Source organism: Diplotaxodon limnothrissa, linkage group LG10 (assembly GCF_057381915.1).
Source record: "Diplotaxodon limnothrissa isolate DT_005_m linkage group LG10, D_limnothrissa_male_GT1.1, whole genome shotgun sequence".
NCBI lineage: Eukaryota > Metazoa > Chordata > Actinopteri > Cichliformes > Cichlidae > Diplotaxodon > Diplotaxodon limnothrissa.
Window position 1 is genome coordinate 23,225,152 of NC_140605.1, and position 21,941 is coordinate 23,247,092.

General features: G+C 38.1%; 1 protein-coding gene across 2 annotated transcripts in view; it reads right to left on the reverse strand.

The window, feature by feature from the left end:
- Window positions 1-4,630: 4,630 nt before the first annotated feature.
- Window positions 4,631-21,941, reverse strand: part of LOC146624483 (rho GTPase-activating protein 26-like) — an 83,203-nt gene continuing 65,892 nt past the window's right edge. For both annotated transcript variants that reach the window (XM_085364616.1, XM_085364615.1), the window contains 6 exons: window positions 21,026-21,164; window positions 20,179-20,362; window positions 10,994-11,029; window positions 10,740-10,850; window positions 9,242-9,333; window positions 4,631-5,125 (listed from right to left, as the gene is read on the reverse strand). In XM_085364616.1, coding sequence (XP_085220742.1) covers window positions 5,037-5,125; window positions 9,242-9,333; window positions 10,740-10,850; window positions 10,994-11,029; window positions 20,179-20,362; window positions 21,026-21,164 — 651 coding nt within the window. In that variant the 3' untranslated portion in view covers window positions 4,631-5,036. The remainder of the gene's footprint in view (window positions 5,126-9,241; window positions 9,334-10,739; window positions 10,851-10,993; window positions 11,030-20,178; window positions 20,363-21,025; window positions 21,165-21,941) is intronic.

Sequence of the window (21,941 nt, forward strand, 5' to 3'; positions counted from 1 at the left end):
TATGGCTATAGCTTTCACTAAAGTCTGTTTTCTTCGTATTTCAGTTATGTAAATGTAATCCAATGTTTAAAAAAAAATACAAACCATTAAAAAAACAGTAGTTTGTATTACTTCTGTATTACACCCTTCCTGTAGTCGGTGTCAATAGTTTCACCTATTTGATTAAATGTTGAATTAAGTTACGTGTCGTTCTCTGACATTGGGTTTGACATCGAGAGTGGAAATTTGGAAGAACTGATTGCTCTTTAGTTAAAAGCATCTTACACAATAAAGTCTCCTGTTTTTCAACACTCAGCTACATGGATTTCATTTTTTTGACTTGGAACAGAGTTAAGGAAAATAAGCTTCATTTTGATATATCAAAACAGGTCTCACTGCCCAATCTGGAATCATGTACTGGAAACATGATTTGATAAACATACACGTGAAAACATGCATACGTCCTTTCACTGCCACGGATTCCTTTTATGTGTTAGATTAAATTTATTGAACCATTATTATCTGACATTTTTACGTTACCAGTACATGCCCATGATTTTGTTAAGTCTGAGATTTTAGTCTGTTAAGTGGTTGCTAGCCAAGCCGATGGCATAGTAATATATCACGCATAATGAAAGTTTGAGGTTATGAGTTAGATATTTCTGCCATGAAAATAAAATTATACAATGCTTTTATAAGCTGTTCCAGGTGCATAAACATTGCAAAGGGTTTATTTTAGTCAATTGGATGGTGGTTGCTTGGCAACATGACTAGCCTTAAAATGTGATAGATGGATAAGACCCTTCAGGGGGACGATGTGCCAATTATGGTTGCTCAATTCCTGATCATGTAAGACACAAACATGGAAACAGACTTTGTGTTGAGGCCACACTTTATCTTGCTAATTTGTATACCAGTATATTATCAGACCTACATAATGTTAAAAATGTTTAGCCTGACTTTTACAGAACTACTAAAAATAATATTTTAGCTATTAGTTCATTTTTATGAGTTTTCTTTTTCAAAATTAAAGAAACAGTTATATTTTATTTTTATTTTGCTCATTTCACATTTTTCCTTTTTAAAGTTATGTAACTAATTAAATTAAACGCGCACACACACATTTATGTGTAGTGTATTGTGTTCTATGAATGTGCAGAATGAAGTCGTCCCATTCCTTCCTTTCACAATAAAATTCCCTGAATATGAAGTGTGGCTTCTGTGCCTAATATTAGTGGAGAGGTTTAAACTTGCATAGTTGTATAAAGTAACTGTAGAAATTAATATAAACTTGCACTACTATTCTTTAAATTGTGAAATAGTTATTTACTATTGTTATTTTAACTATTATTGTTATTATTATTACATGTTTTTAATATATGGCATGTCCAAAAGCACAAACACTGGTAATTTCATTAGACACACCTTGCTAGTTCCAGGCTGGATCCCCTTTTGTCTTCTAAATTTACCTTAATTCTTCATGGCGTAGCTCTAACAAGGTGCACAGACCTCTTTGTAGAAAAAAAAGAAACAAGCCCAAACATACAAGTAAACTATATTCCCAAAAGTTTTTGCTCATCTGCTTTCACACAACTCTGACCTAGAGTGACTTTTTTAATCCTCACAGTTTAATATGATGTTGGCTCAAGCTTTGCAGCAATAACATCTTCAAGTCCCGAGAAGTCCTGACTCACAGTCTCTGCACTAATTCATCCCCAAGGTGTTCTGTCAGGTTGAGGTCAGGACTCTGTGCAGGCCAGTCAGGTTCTTCCACACCAAATTTGCTCATCCACGTCTTTATGGACTTTGCTTGTGTGCAGCTGTGTTGGAACAGGAAGGGGTGACCCTAATCCCCAAACTGTTCCCACAAAGTGGAGAACATGAAGTTGTTCAAAATGTCTTGGTTCCTGAAGCGTTAAGAGTCCCTTTCACTGGAACTAAGGGGCCAATCCTGACAAATGCCCTCACACCATAATCCACAGGTGGCATCCCTTCACAGTACCACGCTGGAATTCACTGAGCTCCTCAGAGCGACCCATTTTTTTCAGAAATGTTTCCAGATCAGTCTGCATACCGGCTGGATTTTGTACACCTGTGGCCATGGAAGATATTGGAACACCTGAGTTCAATAATTTTGATGGGTGAGTGAGTACTTTTGGCAATATAGTGAACATTTAGAGCATGTGTGCAAGAAATCTGATTTTTATGTATGGACTGGGTTGTATTATGTTCTTAAATATGAAAAGAGGCCAGCTGTATCCTTCCTGTGTCATATAGCTGTTATGCTAAGCTAAACTATATGTAAGCTATTTGCCTCCTGATGCTAGCCCCACACATAATGTACTGGTATCAGTCTCTTTGTCTTTTATGAGAAAGAAAGCATGTAAATGCATTTATAAATTAACTAATAAGTGCTAATGAATTAGCCTGCAGTCACGAGTGCTTGAAACTTAAAGCTTACATTTTCATGTCATCTTAGCTGCAAGTTATGACTCACCACAAGTAGATTCTAAATTTAAATAAACATCAGTAAACGTTTACTTAAAAGGAATCCAAACTGTAAAAACATGACTTAATATGAAGTCCAGTGCAGCTGACTGATGGCCTAACCTTGTGTCAAAGTGCTGTTTAGCAAGAGAGAATAGTTCTGCTTACCTATGAGCCAATCCACTCAAATTCTAGTGTAGCGCATCAAAGTTGTTCTAGTCAACTAAAACAAATCTATTCTGTTAATTTTAAAAACCTAAAATAAAAATATTGCAGAAATATCTTTAGTTTTTATACTTTTTTAGCGCTTTTATTGCTATACCTATGCTGATTTTCTCAATTCTTGCCTCTGTATGCTCTCTATACAGTAATAAGTTAAAAGCCTAAATCTAACATTTAAACTTTTTCTTTTTTTTTTTTTAAAACTCAACTTAAACGTACGACTCCACTCTGGAAACTAACTGAAAATAAACCGTATTAAAACAAAAATAAATTAAAAATAAAAACGAATAAAAAGGATAAAACAATAATAGCTGTTTTTATGCACAATTTTTTTAAAATATAAAGTAGGGATTACAGGATGAATAATTACACATTATTAATAATAAACCAGAAGACAAAAATCGGAATCAGGATTGGAAACTAGAAAGAAAACTTCAAGCTACAGCTGTTCAAGATTTGTCTTTAATTCTGCACATTTTTCACAAAAACATTCAAAAGAATATTTAAGGCTGCAGGATTTAAATGATACAAAAAATCAGGGCAACAAAGATGGAATTAAGGAATTAAATTAGTATGCTAAAAATACAAAATATAAAATTTCATAATGAAAAAAGTATACCTTATCAAATACTGTGTATTTATTTACAAAGTCAAGAAAACACCCCAAAAAGAATGCCGTGCAGGATTTAGCCTTTAAGTAATCTCATAAATAAAAAATTTAGATTTGAATAAAGTAGTCTTATTTCACATTTAAGCTTTTTTTACTCTCCCATTTGATTTTTCTGTTGAATTTATAAACTGGATACAGGATAAAATGGGGAAAAATAATTTTCTTAACAAGTGGTTCAAGGAATGAGCAAGCCACAAAGCTGACCAGCTTTTATACACAAGTAAAAACAATTCTGAAAAATCTATCACCTTTTCCCCCTTCAAGTATCTGAACTGAATGTATTTACAAATTACAGGCTGGGCAGTAAATTTTTGATCAAAGAATAACTCAACTAGGTCAGCCATGGTTAAATTAGATAATCATGTAATCTTGTTTCCTACACAGGAAAAATTAGGCGTAAAGAAGAAACTATGAATGTTCAACTCTTGAGGGATGCTTAACTTTACATTTTTTTGAAATATTAAGTAAAGTGATGAGGTATAAAGGGCATGGAACAATAAAGACTGTGTGATACCTTGACTTTCAAAATTATTTCAATTTTTCAGTCGCACCGTGCTGTCAAGATTTAAGCATCCAAGATAACCAAGTAACTAAATCTGCATAATGGCTAAAACTAAAAGAAAATATTATAAATAAACATGTTTTTCCCAAGTTCATTCAATCTTCCTGAATGGACTGAAATGGTGATGCCTCACAGCTGGGCTTGTTTTAACTGACAGGAATCAGCTGTTCTGCCTTTGTTGCATTTTAAATTGCTGATGGGCTTGTGGGGATTATTTGAAATTTTTCGCATTTTATGCGAGGGCTCTGCAGGGGAAAAATTATAAATAAAGAGAAACCCATAGCTGACCTTTGAGTGAACTAGTTCCAAAGAAAACTCATCCTGTGCCGACCTGCCCGGGGGCTCCTGATGCTTAACTGGAGCTCTGAAACATTAGCCAGGTTGAGTCTTGTCCCAGGCAATAACTGCACTTCTGCAGTGCTCACACATTTACAGCCATAAAGCCAAACCCAATCATTTAAGTCAACTTTTAAAGCTTAACTGTCCCATTTGGCATTACTAATCAATTCTACAATAGGTGAAGTCCAAAGTTAATACGTCCTGTCAACATCTCTGCAGAAACAGTTGCCTATTTATACCTAACCAAAAAAAAGGAGTGTGTGGAAAAGGTGGTTGGAGTGAGGGACAGTGCAGTTCAAAATATAAAAGCAAAGAACTCACACACATTGCAGCTGAAAAATATCAAATCATTTATACAAGTTTGTCTAACTTCCTCCCACTGTTCTCTCTCTCTTTCGCTCACACACACACAAATTTGGGTTTGTTCCCATATAGTCTTCACCAAGACTAAAAGCCACGCACGCTAATCAAATAAAAGCAGTCTCGTCTTTTTATATATGTTTTCATTCCCCAGTGCAATTCAGGGTTCTCTCCCCACTTCGGTATGCTTTGTTTTTGTGTCATATCTATTGGATATGGTTCTGCTTGGTCCAGTTTCAGTTTCCAGTCTGATCAAAACAAAAAGTCACCTTATCTGCATTGGTCCCGTCCAGTACAATAGAAGTGATTGAGCCTGTATCCTCAATCTGTTTAGTTTTCTGAAGTTAAATATAGTTCATTAAAATCCAGTTTGGTCTACTCCCATCCACAATCTTCCAGTTCATGTATGCCGTTAAATTATACAAACTCAACATAGTTCTCTGGTATCAGTCCTGTTCGCCCATCAAGAGTCCCTTCCAACCAGCCAGGCTCCCTGGAAGTATGAACTAGACAGAAGGGGGAAAACATGGATATTGTTGAAATGCATTGACATAGAACTGAAATGTTCATAAAAATGTGAAGACACTATGCATACTGAGGGTGAGAGGGTGGAGAAGCAGGCTTAAGATGATGGTTAACACTTCCACATGTTCCCCATCGAGTGTTTAATGTCTAAATACTTTGGAGAGGATATCTCTGGCATCACAGATTGGCTGTTGTTTACTTGTGAGCATGAAACACAGTATGAGCCCGAAACGTCAGGCACGCGTCCTGCAACAGGAAAGTCTTTTCTGTACATGAACATGTAAGTTCATTCTTGTGAAATCATTCATGCAGGAATGAAATTGTTAACTCAAACATACCACTTTTGATGGTTTGTTCCAACAGCTTGGTAAAAGTGCAGTGCAGTTTTAAATTGGAAACATGATTAGATTAGTTTGGGGTGCTGTGGTGGTTAAACATCCTATAAATACGAAAGTGCAACATTGCTACAGGGTTAGATTGTGTGTTCACCAGATTTGTCCACACCAGGAATCTAATTTGCACCAAGCTGCGCACCACATTTACATCAAAGACAGAAAAATAAAACCATGTAAGCCTTTGCACGTATTTGATTCTTACTATTTATGTAGGGGGGGGAATGTTAAATTCAGCAAACCTGTAGTATGAATATTATACCGTTGCTTTATTCTTGTAAATGTCAAGAAAGCACTATGAGGTTGTATTATGAGCTCCGTGTGGACAGCTGGGATGCTTCATCCTTCGCCAGCCGTGAGCAGACTGCATTGCTGAGATACCACGTTAAGGATTGGATGTCCCCAAGGACACATTATGACCAAAAGGCCTCGGATAACATGAGTCTGCATTACATAAGCCTAAATAGTCTTTATGCAGTTAATTCTATTTTGGTTTGGGTTTGAAACTACATCCCACCAACATGGAGTATATGTCTACAAGGAAACTTTACTCAGGCCAACTATAATTATAATAGCCAGCAAAGCAGAAGACCCAGTATAGTTATTGTTCTTAAATTTGGCTGATCTCGGGTAATGAAGCCCAGATCTGCACAAAGAAACTGAGATTATATAATCAGAGTCCTAATGGCTCATTCACAGTAGAATAAAAAATGGATTGCAGTCTTCATTCCAGTTGGGAAAAATCAGTAGTTACCCAGTGATTGCATTGAATTTTTTTATATTCGGCGACTGTTTACAAGTAGCTGCATCAACTATTTTGATTGCAAGAATATTCATGCTCAAAATTCCAACTTTAACTCATTTAATTACTTCTAAATTTTCCACGTAATTTTATTACATACATACAAATGTAAAATGTTAAATTTATCAGTGTCTAGTTAAATGAAAATTACTCCAGTGGTATACAGTGGGGCAAAAAAGTATTTAGTCAGCCACCGATTGTGCAAGTTCCCCCACCTAAAATGATGACAGAGGTCAGTAATTTGCACCAGAGGTACACTTCAACTGTGAGAGACAGAATGTGAAAAAAAAATCCATGAATCCACATGGTAGGATTTGTAAAGAATTTATTCGTAAATCAGGGTGGAAAATAAGTATTTGGTCAATAACAAAAATACAACTCAATACTTTGTAACATAACCTTTGTTGGCAATAACAGAGGTCAAACGTTTACTATAGGTCTTTACCAGGTTTGCACACACAGTAGCTGGTATTTTGGCCCATTCCTCCATGCAGATCTTCTCGAGAGCAGTGATGTTTTGGGGCTGTCGCCGAGCAACACGGACTTTCAACTCCCGCCACAGATTTTCTATGGGGTTGAGGTCTGGAGACTGGCTAGGCCACTCCAGGACTTTCAAATGCTTCTTACGGAGCCACTCCTTTGTTGCCCGGGCGGTGTGTTTTGGATCATTGTCATGTTGGAAGACCCAGCCTCGTTTCATCTTCAAAGTTCTCACTGATGGAAGGAGGTTTTGGCTCAAAATCTCACAATACATGGCCCCATTCATTCTGTCCTTAACACGGATCAGTCGTCCTGTCCCCTTGGCAGAAAAACAGCCCCATAGCATGATGTTTCCACCCCCATGCTTCACAGTACGTATGGTGTTCTTGGGATGCAACTCAGTATTCTTCTTCCTCCAAACACGACGAGTTGAGTTTATACCAAAAAGTTCTACTTTGGTTTCATCTGACCACATGACATTCTCCCAATCCTCTGCTGTATCATCCATGTGCTCTCTGGCAAACTTCAGACGGGCCTGGACATGCACTGGCTTCAGCAGCGGAACACGTCTGGCACTGCGGGATTTGATTCCCTGCCGTCGTAGTGTGTTACTGATGGTGACCTTTGTTACTTTGGTCCCAGCTCTCTGCAGGTCATTCACCAGGTCCCCCCGTGTGGTTCTGGGATCTTTGCTCACCGTTCTCATGATCATTTTGACCCCACGGGATGAGATCTTGCGTGGAGCCCCAGATCGAGGGAGATTATCAGTGGTCTTGTATGTCTTCCATTTTCTGATGATTGCTCCCACAGTTGATTTTTTCACACCAAGCTGCTTGCCTATTGTAGATTCACTCTTCCCAGTCTGGTGCAGGTCTACAATACTTTTCCTGGTGTCCTTCGAAAGCTCTTTGGTCTTGGCCATGGCGGAGTTTGGAGTCTGACTGTTTGAGGCTGTGGACAGGTGTCTTTTATACAGATGATGAGTTCAAACAGGTGCCATTCATACAGGTAACGAGTGGGGGACAGAAAAGCGTCTTACAGAAGACGTTACAGGTCTGTGAGAGCCAGAGATTTTCCTTGTTTGAGGTGACCAAATACTTATTTTCCACCCTGATTTACGAATAAATTCTTTACAAATCCTACCATGTGGATTCATGGATTTTTTTTTCACATTCTGTCTGTCACAGTTGAAGTGTACCTCTGGTGCAAATTACTGACCTCTGTCATCATTTTAAGTGGGGGAACTTGCACAATCGGTGGCTGACTAAATACTTTTTTGCCCCACTGTATATTAAGTTTATACTGAGCACTTTTGCCTTAATAATGAATTATTTGAATGAATAAACCTTTTTTATATACTTCTGTTGGATTTTACGTAAAATTATTGCTTCATGGTTACTGAGGGTGAAGAATCTTTTTTTTTTTTTTTTAAGTGAAGGTAATAATTTATCTACACTGTGTCTCTTTGAAATGGGGGACTAGACTAGTTTTATTCTGCCTCTATTTTCTTATAAAAGCAACGTTTTCTACATCATTTGGCTGTAAGTTGCCATTTCTACAGAAACTATATCATCGTTTCTGAGGAAAATTTCAGAATTTCCTTTCAAATTAATGAAGTTCTTGCTAAACTATAAATGTAAGCAGTTCAAGTTCATTGTTTTATCAGTAAACTGACGACTGCATTCAATCAAAAACTGACAGCAAACCAACTCTAGCTTACTGCCCACTTGACACACAAAGTGCTTTGAAGACAGAAATTGACATCGAGTGCTCACAGACCTGGTGTCCATCTTCAAAGGACCCATTTCAAAGGAAACGAGAACACTAGATCATTGCACACAGTGACAATAATTTTAGTTACGCAGCAGTGTCCAACCATTATTTTCCTTTGGTAAGGTGGGTAAATAGGAAAGTAAAGAAAGGGGAAAATGTTTAGCATTTCCCTTTATCATGGTTTGTATGTCTCTGGGTAACTTTCATATATATAGTATGCATGTCTTTGCTGTTTGTTACATATTCAGTCCAGTGTATTGCTTTAGCAGCTTGTCTGTTTGCCAGATTCTAAAGTCTCAGCACATTTTATTGCCAGGTGCCAGATAAAATATGTTAAACAAATGTTCTGTGGATCCAGTCTCTGGAATTAGCAGTGTACATTCCTCTATGCTCCTTCATATTCACTTCATATCATAAAGAAGAAGTTCCAGAAGTTCTAGTCAAGGGAAAGTGGTGCTATAAGCCTATCATATATAATTTTTGGACGGCTGACTATTTGGATAAACGTCGAGGATTTTTTGAAAGCCTCAGCACCAAGGCCAAGCAAATTCCCAAGTCTGGATTTTTGTTTTGACAACAAATAGTTTCTATACGCCAACCCACATTCTTTCCTTTTTCCTTTCTGCTGGCAAGTCCAGATTGTGACTCACCATTCTCAAAGATGGTCCCAGCGATGAAGGACAGCTCAGAGTCGTGCTCTGCCTTGCAGGCGTATAGAGCTCGAGCTTTTCTGCCCGTGAAACTGGAAATAAGAAGAGAGTTACACTGAGCCAGTAATCAGACACCAAAGTAGTACCTCAATTTAACACAAATGGCAGGTTGGTCACTTTATATGCTCTGTTTATTAAGTATCAGATGGTTAAATTCACACATGGACTTTTTCCTTTTCCTGATTTTAGAGTAGGTATAAAATATTAGTGCATGACTGTACATCATGCAAAGCTACACTTAGCAGAGGATTAACAGCCCTACAGTTGATCCTCTGTGGAAACAGGCCTATGTCCAGAAATCTGCTGAGGGGGAGCACCCAGTGCTTGTGAGAACAACCCTATCCTTTTGCTTGTGTGGAGGATCTGAAGATAAAGATAATGAAGCTTTTTGTTCTATATCAGGAATGACAAAAAAAATTATCTGTACATGTTCAAACCTGAACCAGGTCTTTGATATGGAACTGGACAGGAATGAACCCACCACAGCGTTTCTGTTTGGTAAATAATACACTCATTACCTGCTTATTGTGTGACATGACTCTGAATTAGTCTTTAAAAATAAGCTGTACGTCAGTGTTAACTGCACATGAGGATGTGTTTGCATATGTTTACTTAATTATTTGACACTCTGGACATGGTTTTATGTCGACACTGTAATATTCCATGGTGTTGTATGTCTTTAAAGTTCTAGCTTGTCATTTCTTTCTGCCTTGTAAACTTTACCTTTTCATTCAGATATAATTTACTGTTATATCTGTCTACCGTCTCCTACTGAGTCATTTAGAGGTCACAGCTTTAAAGACCTGATATTTTGAGGGTGCAAAGCACTTGAAAAGAATACTAGCTGTTATCAGCTTCTAAAACAGCACCAGGACACTTAAGGCTTAAAATGTTAAGCACTGAAATGAACTGTAGTGACAGACACTATATATCTACCAAGGTTCAGATGAATAACTGCATCAAATTAAGGCGTATTTTTATTGCCGTTTCAATAGAGAGGCTCATATTAGAATGACTGCTGCTTGACGTGTCCTTGATTTGAGATACTGCGGTAATACCCCGAGGGACGAGTTAGCTCTTAAGCTCTCTCGTTTCATGGGGAAGAGGAGAGGTCAGTCACATCCACTACACCAATGCCTCTTGAGCTCTGCTGGCTGGAAGTGTGTTGATCAAATTAACTACAATAATGGAGATCCATAAGCTTTCAGATAAGGTTTTTTAACTAGTTGGGCAAATATTACAATTTTGTATAAATATATTTTTCCTGAATAATAATTGATGACAACTGCTTTCATCTTTCAAAAGTTCCATCTTTTTTACTTTCATGCCGTCCTAGACTTTTGCAGTTTAAGGTTTCTTAGAATGAGCACAGTTTGCAGTTTCATTCTTATTGCTGGCAAGTCAGCATCATGTCATTTCATAAATACTGTGCACTAACCTGACAGGGGAGGAGTCACTGGAGGCAGAAGATATTGGCTGTGGACTGGAAGGGGCTGAGAACATCGGCCAGGAGGGCGAACGTGGAGAAGTGGGACTGGAAGACGTTGCACTGAAGGACAAATTTACAGAGAATGACATGTTGATAGAATTAGATAAAAACAGGATAAATAACACCTCATGTTGATACCCTAAAGTACTGGAAATTAGGTGTGACAAGTGGCAAGTGTGACTTTAAAGCAGTTTTAAATGTACCTTGTTGGTATGCTGGCGCGAGGCTTCGGGTTCAGCCTGGAAACACACACACAAGAAAAGAAGACAAAGTGAATCAATCAGTTGTTATCAGTGCATTTTATTACATACAGAAGTGTTTCTGGACTTGGGAAAATACATTGTGGAATGAATTTGTACATTATAAATTGAGAGACAATGATGTCCACAGTTCTACATGAGAGTTTTCCACCACATGAGGAATAAATGACAAGTCAGCAAAGTAGCCCTCCAATCTCGCTTAGCTAAAATAGTGAATCCAGAAGCCAAACCATACCAAATTCTGTAAAAGTGTAATGTGCTTCGTGTTCAACTAAAACAACAAGAATAATGGAGGCTAATATGGAGGCTGTTTGAATTTTCCCTTGGTGAAGTCCTAACACAGTCCCAGTTGAATCTTGCGGTCTGTAAACACAGTGGGTAGAGGTCAGAGTGTGGATGTTCTCCCTGTGGTTGCACAGGTTTAATTTTCCACTCATGCTGCCCTTGACCAAGGAATTGGTGTGCATTTGTAGTTGTCTCCTGGGTGCTGCATAGTTGATTCCCACTGCCCCTAATAATTAGGATGGGTTAAATGCAAAGACGTAGGAGGGTAAACACGATATCCTTATATTTATCCTTACATGTAACAAAAAAAAAAAAAAAAAAAAAAAAAAAATCAACAAGACTTTAATTAGGTGGGGATAAAAAAAAATCAATAACTACAAAGGACTGATCCAAGAATCAGTTGTAGTGATACTCTTTGTAAGAGAATAGTCATAGATGCAGTTTTGGTCAACGTGGTGATGTTAAATGTATTTCAACTTTCTCAGCAAGATCCATGTCTTCACCAGAGATGGGCAGTAGCGTGTTAAAAGTAATGTGTTACTGTAATCTGATTACTTTATTAGTAAAGTAAGGGATTACTATGGCAAAAAAGTAATTAGATTACTGTTACTTTCCCATAAGCACGCTACGTTACCGCATTACTAAACCGTGATTTTGTTTGTGATGTTTGTGGGAGTGTCTCATGATAATGACGAACAAGCGTGCAGCGTCCGTAGCAACAACAGACGTGTGTAGATCAACAATGAATAATATGGATTGTGAAGGAGAGTACGACCATGCAGCGTTTAAAGCTCGAAGTACTGACTTTACTTTGAGTTCGATTCTGTAAAAAAGTGACAAAAACATTCGCGTCTGCTGTACACTCTGCGTGGGGGGAAAAACTTTTTCTACAGCGAAAAATTTAACTTCAAATCTGAGCAAGCACCTAGAACGCTGCCATGGGAATGTGAAATTCACAGAGAAACCCCCGGATCCCCCCACTGACATGACTGCTGTGGCACTAGGCAAACCTCCACATGCCCCACTCCTGCTAAACAGGTAAAAATAGATTTAAGAACGACTGTACTTAGTGCCGCTGAATCTTTGCAAGTACTTGCATCTATTTGAGTGTAAACACAAAACATTGTTTTAGTTCATATGCTGAAATATGCAGAGAATAGGTTAAAATGTTAAACAAATTCCTTCAAGTCAAAGACTGTTGCGTATAATTTAATTTTTGCCTGATGCGAAGTGCATAAAGTTAAAAGATTCAAACTAAAACAAGCTTTAAAAAGAGACTTTCTCATTTGATTCAATTTTATATGATGGATAATGCAGAAAAAAATAGAATTGGGCTGAAAGGTCTATTGATTTATAACACATTCATGTCGTGTATTTAATAATAATAATAAGAAGAAGAACTTTTTTTTGTTTTTTAGAACTTTGTTTTTTTATTTATCCCGAGGGAAATTCTTTTGTCATAAACATGCTCAATGCAGCAAGAGAGACAGAGGAACAGTGTAATAAGTTTGTTATGTTTTTAAAAAGTCACTAAGTAATAAAGTAACTATTTACCTCAGAAAAGTAATGGGATAACTTTCTTAGAGAAATAATAATAATAAAGTAACTTGACCAACACTGGACTTCCCCAAAAGATTTTTCATTCAGTCTTTCTAATCCAATGATGCAGGATGCAGATGAACTGTCACTTTTAACACACAAAGATTACATAAAAGGCAACACCAGATTGTTTCAGAGATTAAAACGTAAATGCATCACAGAAAACTGGCATGTAAATTAAGCCAGCAGAGTCACAAAGAACCAGAACACCCACTGTTGTGCATTCACAGCACTGAAAACACAGCCATGCTGCTGTGCATCATCCCCTACGTCGACGTTTATTTTGGGCTTTCTTTTGGAAGCCTTTGCTTCTTCTTACTTGTATTACTCATAAAAGCTAAATACTAAAAAAAAAGTCGTATATTTATACACCTATTTCTAAACTGAATTTTTCCTGGGAGTCTTATTTGCAGGTCTTCTTATTCTTATACTTATTCTTAATAGCACAAGCAATTTGCCTCAATTGTTTAAAAAGATTTCAAACTGATTCTTGAGCTACTTCTGATTGCTTCAATCACCAGGAATCCAACAAGTGAACACATTTAACTGGCCTTTAAAATACTCAATTTGCCCCCATAATCAGTGACAATTTATTAGAAGAATGGAGTTAAAAGGACATATTATAGCCAACAGTGCCAAAATAGTAGCATTTGATATGTTATAGTGGATTCAAAAGGTAGCCAGAAAGTACAGGAAATCTGAGTAGAATTTTCTATTTGTGAAATACTTTGAGAGGTAATTTTAAATTCTGTGAAGATTTTTTTTTACCATACCAAACAGAAGAAGTAATTTGAATGAACAGTGAGGTGAAAAATTCTATATATCCTTCCACTAAAAATGGTAAAAAGAGAGAAACTCTAATAAATGGGCTACTGTAAAGATATGGCTTCTTTATTATTTTATTTTAACAATCTGCACCTGCCTAGCAAAAGCAGACTGTACTCTTTTTCTTCCAGTGTCAGATCAATCCCCTCATTCATTTTATATAACATCACATTGGTGAGTCAGAGGATTATTATTTTTTCCTCTTATCTCCCTCTCTGCACAGCGTCAACAGATTCATAGTCGGCTCTATTCTATATTATAACAGCCTTTCCCTTTTTTTGATGATGTAACATATGGTTGCTATGGTGACGTAGCTATATTTAAAAGTTAGTTTTGTGATGTTTTGTTTCAGGGACCCTGTGACAGACTGGCAACCTGTCCAGGGAAACTGAATGAGCTGAGGATGGATGGATGTTTTTGGGACACTACAATAAAAGCATCAGTAAAATAGCTTTTAGATCAGTAACTCAGTGCACACAGAACAAGACAAACACACATAAACAAAGATGATAAGTGATACATATATCTTTGTTGACCTTAGAAACATCTAGAAACAGTTTCACCCCCTCCATAATTATTTTGGAGCTCTTCTTACACCATCAGTATTTGGCAACTCCAGAGTGAGAGAAGTACGAGTTGGAAGATCAATCTTGCAACTTCTAACTTCTAAATTTACTTTAGAAAATAAATTATTAGAAAGTCAAACTACTTCAACTTGATGTTAACTCTGAACTCTGGTAAATAAACTAGTAACAGGACAGGAAGTGAGATCATTTGGTTTAAATAAGCTCAAAAAGGCACTTTGATATTATCACCGTGGCTTTATCAGGATCAGCAGAGTCACAGTAACTGATCCATCCTTTTCTACTTTATTCTCCACTCAGAGATCAATCAACATTAAAAAAAAAAAATCAATCAGTGTGGACAGCACCCTTTAACTGTCACTAATCACAGATCACTGTGATAGACACGGCAAGAGGGGACCAACTTCTATGTCAGTAAAACTATGCAAGAATACATTTTGAGAATTAACAATGCAATTATAAATAATCTGAATATTTCATGGTGAATCTCGTGTTTATTTTGCAACGAATATGACCTGTACTCATGGAATCAGCTGCCTGATTTTTTTTCTTTTGTTTTTAAAGTGGACTTCATGCTGCTGAGTCACAACACCACCATGTAGTGTTTGCCTCTGCAGATGTGAGAGCGACAAATACAGTTTACAGCCTTAAACAAGAATTTATAGTTTAAGAAATAAATCAGATTGACCCCAGAATTGCCTGCAAATGTTGAGTCTGGACTCAAAACACAAGGGTGCAAAAAGCTCTGAGAACATTTTAGTAATGAGAATCATAAATTTTACTTACTTCTTTTGTCACAGAGCCCAGCATTACCTGTACGCAAGGTTAAAGTAGTGCAGAGAAAAGTGAGAGGCTGGTTTTTACTTATACTACATGTCCATTTTTACTGATGGTGGCATGAATTTATCCCTTATTAGAGCTCTGAAGTAATCAGTGTAATATCTGTAATATCCTGAGAGCAGGAAGGAGAAAAAATATTTATATAAACAAGCTGTTTATCAATAAAAGCAGCCAAAGCAGACACATGTAATCTGGTAATGCATGTGTGTAAAAGGGTGTTATGCTGTTAGGAGGGAGTATCTTGATGACAGCCTGTCTACAAATCCTTAATGGATGTTTTTCTTCTTCCTCTCATTGATGGCACGTGAGAGTGTTTTTTTCAGTCACTCTCTCTATACTAATCAATCTCCACTAAACAATTATTTTCTTGCTTTGCTTTCTTTTCATTAAAAATAAAAAAACAGCACGATAAATACAAAACAATTCACTGACTTTCACAAAGAGACAAGAGCAGAGCAGAGCAGGAGGTTTTTGGCATTTACATTTTCACCTTAGAACATCAGGTCCAGGCCACCGTCGACCTCGTAGATTTGACCCAACTCAGACCCCAGTGCATTGCAGACTGACATCTCTTTTAGGTTTGCCTCTAGACATAGTCAAAGGTTTGCAGGTTTGTAAAAAGCACCTGACAAATAGTAGTAGGGAATAGGAGAACAGACAGAGCTAACGATGTCAACCGGTTGCTCTGTAGCTCTGCGCATATGATGAGGTCGCTGAGGCTGGTTTTTCCTGCCAATTTGTGATGTGGCTCTGGGAGAATATGAAATGATGATCCGAGCTGGGATCAGAGTCAGTTACACATATCTATCTTTGCTAGTCCAGTCCAGCAGCTTAGGAATGACTCTTTTCCCCAAGGTGTAGTGTATTCACTCTGGCTGAAAATCCCTCAACAGCTAAATCGAAAATCCTCTAATGTGTGTCTGTTCACACTGAGCTGGTAGAGTTTTGATTCCATGCTGGTCATTTTTTTCTTTTCTTTCTCGATTGTAGGAATTTTAAAGGCCTTATTTTCAGAGGATGGGCAGGCATGAAAGCAGGGAGACAGCAAGTGACACCCAAACCTCAAACCAAGGACCCTGCAGTAACCTTTGGCATATACACCAAAAAGCAGAAGTAAATAAAGCAAAGTAAATTAAGCAAGTTCGAATTTACCTTTAACATGCTTGGAGACATACAGTGCAAACAGAAAGGGACATAAAGTATAAAAAACAATTACATCAAACATACGGTTCTGCCCAAGCACAAGTATAAGGGGATAAAAGGAAAAAACATAAGGATAGCAGGCTTTGAACATATAATTGCATACACCATTAGGTGCTCTATCACAGGTTGTTCACTACAGTCATTAAATGCTTCTTCCTTGTGACTCATAAAGCAAAGAGTTTCCAAAAAAGCCCTTTTCTCTGTCGGCTGTTCTCTGTATTCTTCAGAGCATCTCTTAAAGCACCTGTTCCTGCTGTGCATTCTTATTTCTCCCCTCATTTCACATATCACGAATAACACTTCTCTAGACATCCTAATGTGGACCCTGGGCTCAGTTTAAAAAAAAAAAAATATCCCAAATACATTTATTATTACACCTGGAATATAAAGTATGTGTTTTCTATGAATTGTGTGCACAAATCACTCAAATTATTAAACGATGAAAAATGTAAGTTGTGACTTTTTGTATGCATAAACATTTTTTTATCCGTTAGCTTTCTCTCCATCAAGCAGAGCAGCAGTTGCGTGGAGCCCATTAAATTTCAATTGTATCACTACAGCATACGGGCATACATCTTTTGTTTTATGTTGTACACACAATATAGAGTATACTGTCTATATACAGCCATTGGCTTTCGTTTGAAAAAAAAAAAATGCTTTCAGTAATATTAGTATTAAAGATATAAAGATGATTTTTTTTAATTTATTTTGTTTTTTTACTGATTGATCTATTGTGATTAGTAAAGATAGCATTTAAGCCAAATATAAGCATACCATAAGAAACAGGAAAATACTTCAAATACATCATAAGGATGGCTCCAACCGACCGCATACTCAGTGAATACCTCAGGCAGCAGAAACCCAAGAAAGAAGAGGATAAGGAGGATCCATCATGGAAGGATAGACCCCTATCTGTACCACCAGCAGACCGAGGAAGTGGCTGACCTCCAGAAGTCCTACCAGTGGCTGGACAAAGCTGGACTGAAAGACAGCACAGAGGCAGTAATCATGGCAGCACAGGAATAAGCGCTGGGCTGGGGTCTATCACATCAGGCAAGACCTCAGGTGCAGGCTGTGTAAAGATGGCCCTGAGACAATCCAGCACATAACAGCAGGGTGTAAGATGTTAGCTGGCAGGGCATACATGGAACTCCATAACCAAGTGGCCGGCATAGTGTACAGAAACATCTGTGGCGAGTATGGCCTGGAAGTCCTGAGGTCAAAATGGAAGACGCCCCCAAGGGTGGTGAAAAATGACCGAGATACGATCCTGTGGGACGTCCAGATAAAGAGAGACAAAACGGTGATGGCTATCCAACCAGACATAGTGGTGGTAGACAAACAGAGGAAGACGGCCGTAGTGATAGATGTAACAGTTCTGAATGACAGCAACATCAAGAAGAAGGAAGCTGCAGAAGTACCAAGGGGTCAGAGAAGATGTGGAGGGTGAAGGTAACAGTGGTGTTGAGTCTATGTTTCCACAGGCCCCGCTAGTTTAGAGACTTATTCCTCATGAAGAACGAAAACAAGACAGAACATCTTCAACCGGTCTTTTACTCGCTAACGAGGGAGAGCTTTGGTCAGAACCAGGCAGTGGAGCAATGCTCCTCACCTGTCTCTAGCCCAAATCCTTCAAAGAGCAGCTCCCCTCGTAGCCTTTTTATTGACATGACAGTTACAATACACATCACAGCACAAGCACCTCCCACCGTAAACCCCCCCAATGGTTCTAAGACAAGGCACTATGTGTGTGTGTGTGTGTGTGTGTGTGTGTGTCATGGGGGTGCGTTTGTGTGACCTCCTGCTCACCAAAAGGGTCATAAAAGCAGGAAGCTTACAACAAAAGAAACAGATCTTTCAGATAAGATGTATCTACAATAAAACCTCCCCCAGCACAGAGTGGCTGGAGAGGTGGTCAGGATCAAAGGAATCTCTTTGATCCTACTGCTTGAACTGAGACTTTACAAATTTAAGAAACACAATGACAACATTCAACAATTTGACTTAACAAGTGGTCCCAGTGGTAATAGAAGCACTAGGTACAGTGACTCCCAAGCTAGGCAAGTGGCTCCAGTGAATCCCAGGAACAACATCATCAACAAGGGCAGGAGGTATGTTTCTGTTCTGTTACAGTCCACAGCCATACTCAAGTAATCAGCAGCCAAAAGTATTTTTGTTGTTTGATGAAGGAAACCTTACAGTACTGATCGCCGTTCATTTCTAACATTAATCAAAGTTCAGATTGAAGATGCAAAATTGACACAGAACTCACACAAATAACAAAGTTGATAAACAAAGGCTGGGTGGAACAGTAGCATGCTGTTGAGAAAATTAAAAAATGAATTCCAAGCCGTGGGAGATAATAAAGGAGAATGAGTGGCAGTATCAGTGGAAGAGAAGGAGAAACAATTATTGGTGACAGACTGGGCCTGCAGTCTTTATAACTAGGTGTATGTTAACAACAAACACCATAAAATAATATCAGGATGACAGACAGAAGATATTGTTTGTGTTCCTGTACATTTGTGTGTCAGACCATATGCCTGGCCAACCTTTGTCTCTGTGAGTTCCAGATTTAACGTTTACATAAAAACATGGTTATTTTCAGCAGGAGACCGGTTCAGTCAGCCCTGTGATAATATTTTTATCTCAGCTGGTTTCAGTTCTTAAACTGACAATCAGACAAGATAATCTGACAAGCGAACACACTGTGAGAGGTAAATCTGAGACACTTATTACCATACCAACTTTTTAATGCCATACATTGAGTTTTAAACTAAAAGTGCACTGAAAAAAACCAAAGTCACAATCTTTTAGAAGTTGGATTTAAGGTGCATCGACTCCACGTGGGACATGTCATCTGCTGCATGTCACCCTCTCGTCAGTGAAGAAAGGGGTTTATGACTGGATGTACGTTTGCCACTTTTGTCATGCTGCTTTGCAACAGATCATGAAAGAAAGAAAAAAACTCAGCTTTTGCACAGCATGACAAATATCAAGTACCATTTATGCTTTTTCATTGTATCAAAACCTGCTTGGCTAGATTATGCAGCAGCTATTTTTAAATTTTATTCATTCAGGAGAAGCAGACAGCTGCAGAACTTCACCAGAATCCTTTGGGATTTAACCAGCCAGTCAAAAGTATACTTCACTAAGCTCCTGTCAACCATACATGGAGATGTATACTGATATACAAATATGTAGCACAGTGTTTCATCAGTGTGATTGAAAACAGTTCACATAGTGTATATATTTTTTAGTTTGTATGTATATTTGAAGTTAAATGTTTTCATATTTGTGCACAGAGCTTTATCTGCTGTACCTCATATATTAATATGTTCAAAATACCCTTTAAAAAACCATTAGACTGCTAAGTTATCTTTACTACCTTAATTTTCTTCTTAAAATTCTTGTTAATTTTATGTAAATCACCAACTCATAGATGCTTTCAGTGAACAAAACAAGTCCATCACAGCTGTCACAGGGCGAGAGGCTGCGTACACCCAGGTCGCTCACATCTACTGCCGATTTAGAATCATCAGTTAGCCTGAGAAGCATGCTTTTGGACTGTGGGATTGAGCCAGAGTCCCTTATGAAAGATGCACACTCCACACAGAAACGTCCCAGCTCTCCAGTGCATTCGAATCAAGGACACTCTTGCTGTGAGGTGACAGTGCAAACCACCACACCACTGTGCCATTTTAATGTTTAAATCGAGTGCACATATTTATGCTGGTGCATCTGTTAGAAACTACTTGGGTTAACCTTATTTCGTAATGCTGTCCTACTCACAGTGATGTGGGCCGGTTCTGCCGGCTGTCCTGCTCGCCATCATTGCTTGTCAGGCTGTGTCTCGGGGTTCGACCTTGGCTGCTGCTGCTGCTACTGCTGCTGCTGCTGTTACAGTTAGCAGACGAGGACACCGAGTGTTGCAGGTCAGCAGCTGTGGCGTTGCCAACACTGTTCCTTTTCTCACCTGTAAGAGTAAATGTGTGAGTGATGTATTCCTTGGGGCTTTCTCATTTCATAAAAATGGTTTGAACTATTTAGAAAAACTGGCAACCACTCTCATCTGAGATTTTTAGTAGATGCACTTATGGTATTAGTTTGAAAATCCTACGTTGAATCGTTCCTGGGTTATCATATTCACAAACTCTGGTGTCAAAGCCACCCGTTCTTCCGCTCACCTGGCGGTGTGACGAAAATACTCCAACAGCCTTTTACAGCTGAGAGGTAAAAACCTTGCATTCTTATTTAATGTAACAGATTACTGACCTTTAGGGGTCACTTTTTTTGTTTTTCACCAAGGCTTTTAATAGGGAGCCCCCCCTTACAGCATTATTTTGGGTGCTTTATTCAAGAGTACGAAAGATCATTATGAGGTTTACTTATCAAAGCTGTTAGCAAGGAAAATTCCACTGCAATCCTGCATGTCTGACAAACTTCCTCCCTTTAATAGGTGGCTGAAGGAATTAGGATTAGGAATTGTTCTGTTTGTTGTTCGGTTTGTTTGGTATACCTGTGTTGTCTATGTTTTAATGCAAACAAACAGATGCTTTTAAAAAAAACAAAAATTAAATAAAGAAATCCTAAAATAAATAAATAAATCATTTGCATGAGGTCATGTCCTTCAGCTTACCCTTGTGGGAATGTGTCGGGGTGTGGAAAAGCGTGAGTGGCCTTTCGCTGCAGGAAGGAGTTTTGCTGTCTGTGCTCCTCCTCCTGGGCGTTTTCAGCTGCGTGTTGGACAAAGAAGAATTCGGCATGTCTCTGAATATCTGCACAAACAAGACAATCAGAATTAAATACAAACTAAGAAACAGCACAGTGCATAAATATGTAAATAGTGCTTTGGCAAATTTAAATTTGATTCCAGTGATATAAAAGCAAACAATAATTCACTGCCCTTGCCCATTACGTTGAGGACAGACATTAATTCATTTGTGAGCAGAAGCATTACACTGAATATTAGTTCCTGGATTTTTTTTATTTTGCAGCAGCTTCAACCATTGCAATTACAGAACACTGCAACAAAGCTGCTTGCAGCTGCGTGTGAAACGTCTTTTAAATGAGAGTAATTACACATGTAGAGATTTAACAACAGGGGACATTGCTGGGTCTAGTCTGAGATTTGTGGCAGTGATCATGGCATTACTGAAATTTCCTTCCACTTTAAGTACAGTCAGGAAAGTAAAATCCCCACGACGTGATAAAAATAAACACAGGCAGTAATTTTTTTTTTTAACCTCCGCCTTCCTCGAACCGATTACATAAGTCTATTAGTTTTCAAATATGCTTTTTAGTTTGTTATTGCAGGCTGTGTTAATCGCCTGTGACACTGTACATGCTTCTTCATTATGGTGAGACAAGCGTGTTAAAGATTTTTGCTTTCTTTTACTATATTTTCACACATTCCAGTAGATACAGCAGTAGTCTGGGAAAGTCAAAAGACTGAGGAGTGCCAACTTGAGCTGTGTGTGTTTGTCTATGTGTCTGTATAAATACACAATGTCTGTGTAACGGGTGCATTTAATCTCTCTGCAGTTATGCTACTC